The 4,001-nt window shown below is 34.0% G+C and overlaps 1 protein-coding gene across 1 annotated transcript in view; it reads right to left on the reverse strand.

Moving 5' to 3' along the window:
• Positions 1-1,728: 1,728 nt before the first annotated feature.
• Positions 1,729-4,001, reverse strand: part of BRCA2 (BRCA2, DNA repair associated) — a 101,405-nt gene continuing 99,132 nt past the window's right edge. Inside the window, exons 26-27 of the mRNA XM_012809998.2 lie at positions 3,493-3,639; positions 1,729-2,370 (exon numbers count right to left, since the gene is read on the reverse strand). Coding sequence (XP_012665452.1) covers positions 1,729-2,370; positions 3,493-3,639 — 789 coding nt within the window. The remainder of the gene's footprint in view (positions 2,371-3,492; positions 3,640-4,001) is intronic.

A 4,001-nucleotide genomic window follows, 5' to 3' on the forward strand; every position in this document is an offset into this window, starting at 1 on the left:
GTATTCTTTTATTTTATGGCTAATAGCCCATGGTATACATATACCACATTTTATTAATCTACTCACAGCAAACTGTTTATGAATAAAACTTAAATCACATTAATAAGACTTGCAGAACATTTAATTTAAAAAGAATAGCAAGGGCCATGCCCAGTGGCTCAACCCTGTAATCTTAGCACTCTGGGAAGCCAAGGTGGGTGGACTGCTTGAGTTCAGGAATCAAGACCAGCCTGAGCAAGAGAGAGACCCCATCTCTGCTAAAAACAGAAAAAAACAGCTGGGTGTCCTGGTGCATGCTTATAGTCCCAGCTACTTGGGAGGCTGAAGCGGGAGGATCTCCTAAGCCCAAGAGCTTGAGGTTGCTGTGAGCTATGATGATGCAATAGCATTCTGTGTCCCCCCCCCACACACACTCCCCACCACAGCCAAAAAAAGGGGCAGAATACATTATTATGTTAATACTTTTCTAAAAAAGGGAAAAATCATAGATCACAATTAGGAAAGAAGTAAATTTTTTAAAAGATTTATCTTTGGCTTTGAAGTATGTTTGCAATTAGATTTGAGGGCATATTACACATAAATTTAAGACATATTGAAACACCTGATTTAAGAACGCCTCCGTGCTATATTAGCTCCTAGTTAGAACTGCTATATCCCTTTTCTCTATTAAAGTTAAGCAAGCAGAAGAAAATAACAAATGAGAGTATGGTCTTAAATTGAACTAATCTTTTGGCTTGGTGGGAGGCTTAAAGGGGAGTATGTCTGGGTCTTATGACAGTGCTAAAAATAAAGTAGAATCAGAATTTCAGAACTTCTCTGAAGTTTGTCTGGATGACCATTTTGTTAAAAAAAATTAGCTCTATGTAATCTTTTGATTTAAAGTACTTGAATTTTTAATTCAAGTAATTTAATTTCAGAGGTCACATTGAAATCATAAAAGGGAGAGTTACACTGAAGATTCTATTTTTCTTGTAGACAAGGTGATTTAAGAATGTATAATCAGTCGAAAGAAAACAACACTGTTAGGATGAAACTAGAGCAGAAACAACACATATAGTAGTAAGGAAAACTACTTTAAAAGCAAGTTACCCCTAAAAAAAATCCCCTAAAATAGGAAGTAAAATGAAGTATCCACACCAGAATAACTGTATTAAGGCTTGGTGCCTGTAGCACAGTGGTTACAGCACCAACCACATACACCTGGGCCTGCTAAACAACAATGACAACTGTAACAAAAAATAGCTGGGCGTTGTGGATGGCGCCTGTGGTCCCAGCTACTTGGGAGGCTGAGGCAAGAAATTGCTTAAGCCCAAGAATTTGAGGTTGCTGTGAGCTGTGATGCAACAGCACTCTACTGAGGGTGACATAGTGAGCCTCTGTCTCAAAAAAAAGAATAACTGTACTAAGAAACCTCATTTCACTTAATGAATGACACAGTCTAAAAGAGCATTTTTATTTGTAAAATAATACTTGTGATAAAATCAAATCATGAAGATTTAAAGGAATTTTTTTCTTCATTAGTTAATAAATTTACAGTTTTAAGGGATACCACTGAAATAAAACTATGCCGATATAGAGTCAAAGACAATACTTGTGATATACAAACACTTAGGTAAACCTGAAATTATTTCTTTGCTTTTTTTGTTATGCAACATAAATACTGATTTGTAGTTTGAAACTGTGTGTTTCTGTATAAACTGGAAAGGTTAAAAGTTAATTAATTTATTGTCATTTTTGTTTTTGTTGCTTTTGCAATCTTTTTGATATATCTTTTATTATACTTGTGTCTTGCATATTAGTCGCACAGTCTTCTGTACTGACTTGGGGATTCTTTGGTTCTTTGTTCAGAGAGGTAGTACAGTGCCTTTTCAGTCTCAGATAATCTTTTGAATTGGTGGTAGTAGTTCCAGGGGGTTCACTGATAGATACACACTGATCTTCTCCTGCTGAACTAGACAAAAGGGCTTGGGTATTTATCAATGCAAGTTCTTCATCAGCTATTAAATTACTTTCCAAAGGAGAAATTTCAATGAATTTTTTAGGTGAAGGCATTTGAGGAGAATTCAACTCTTTTTTCTTTATAGGTGTTTCATATTTGGTAACAATACTCCGTGGTGGCTGAAATGCCTTCTGTGCAGCTGGAGAAACAAATGTACAAATGGGACTAACAGGTGGAGGTAAAGGCAGTCTACTCAAGAAATCCAAGGCTCTTCTCTTTTTGCAGCTTTTTGGGTCATCAATCGCTTTCTCCCCTTTACAACAAGACTTAGAAGTCATTTGGGCTGATATAGGTGTGGAAACAAGCTTCACTTTTGGTGTACAAAGTGATGAAGGGCTTTGATAATTTATCTCACTATTAGGAGAAGAAATCTAAAAAAAAAAAAAGTAAGAAGTACCCTATCATGATCAGGTATATAAAACAAAATCAAATTAATTTTTCATTAAAATAGTTAAGTATATAAATGCTACACATACTCTTACTCCTCCTAACCGCTAATAAGTTAGATAATTTGAGAGAGATATTCATGTTATTCCTATTCCAGAAGGAAATTATTTTGCATAAAAGGATGTAAAAACAATATAAAAAGATGAAACGCAATCATAGTAAAAGATTTAAAAAAAGAAGGTAGTGATGTCACTTATGCTTTAATCTTTTCTTTTTAATTATTAATAGGTTAAACAGAAATAAGCATTTTAAAGCCATTTTAAGAACATACACTCTGGTGTATAGTACCTATGTTTCTAGCTTTGTGACCTTAGACAATTGTTTAATCTCTCTCTGTGCCACAGTCTCCTCTCTGTAAGATGGGACAATTATAGTAAGCACTCACTTCATGTTGTCAATAAATTCTTAGAAACTGAGACTTTAATGAAACGATGTATGGCAGGTCCTTGAATAATGTCATTTCCTTCAAAACTGTCTTGTTGAAACATTTTTTTAAAAAACTGGTTCCATTTTATGTCATCTCACTTAAAATCAGTTTCCAAGAACCTAATGATAACATTAAGTGAAGACTTACGCAGCTTCTATCTCTTAGGATTGTTATGAGGATTAAATGAGTTAATATAGATACACTCATCATTTAGTGGCTATTTAAGAATCAACCATTAGCCAACATTAAAGATTTTAGCTTAAATTGCATCTACTATGATTTAATAAGTTAAAACCAATATAGCTTAGAAACAGCTGTAATCATATGGAACAGTTCTGGCAAAAACAAAAAGGCAAAAAAGCCTTTTCGATCACATCTACTTGGAAGGCTAAAAATGAAAGCACCTGTTTTTAAAATTTGCCCCCAAAGACCTTTACATTCTTACTTCAGTAAATAAGAAAAAATTTCCAATAACCTATACCCATAGGAACTGCATTAAATATGACAGTTTTTAATTAAGTGTAATTACATTTTACCATATTTACTAGGTATACACCAGAACATACTGTTGGCTCCATATGTAATATTTATAATATTCCTTAAGTTTATGTTAACTTACCAGAAACTTATTTCCTGTACCAAGGACTGTTTGAGCAGTGTGCAGCTCTGAAGTAGAGTCTTTAGTTGGGGTGCACCACTTGGGATCACTTGCATTAAGCATATGGATAAGCTTGTTTTCTGCATCTTTGCAAAATATATCAATATTCTAAGAAAATAAATTAAAAAAGATATTTTATAAATTGTAAACCCACATATTTATGTTTTCAGAAAGTATTTCTTTCAAAGCCAAAAATAATTCAGACCAAAAAAGAATGGAATACCCCAAGTTTGACAGTAATTGTCAAACATGCCAGTATAAAAATGCAAAACCAACACTAGTGATATAGGGGATCGGAGTTGCTGCAGAGGGAGTGTGTATATGTATATGAAAGAGAGAGAAATAAGAGATCTCCCAGCTATATACTTTAATCAGAAAGGTACCATATAATACTTGATTTGGGTTGCAAGATTAGGGCTCAAGTTCCAGCTTTATTTACTATCCAATAGCTGGAAACCAACTAACAGGTA

Source organism: Otolemur garnettii, unplaced genomic scaffold, assembly GCF_000181295.1.
Source record: "Otolemur garnettii isolate 467f Iridium unplaced genomic scaffold, OtoGar3 scaffold00120, whole genome shotgun sequence".
In the NCBI taxonomy this organism is placed as follows: Eukaryota; Metazoa; Chordata; class Mammalia; order Primates; family Galagidae; genus Otolemur; species Otolemur garnettii.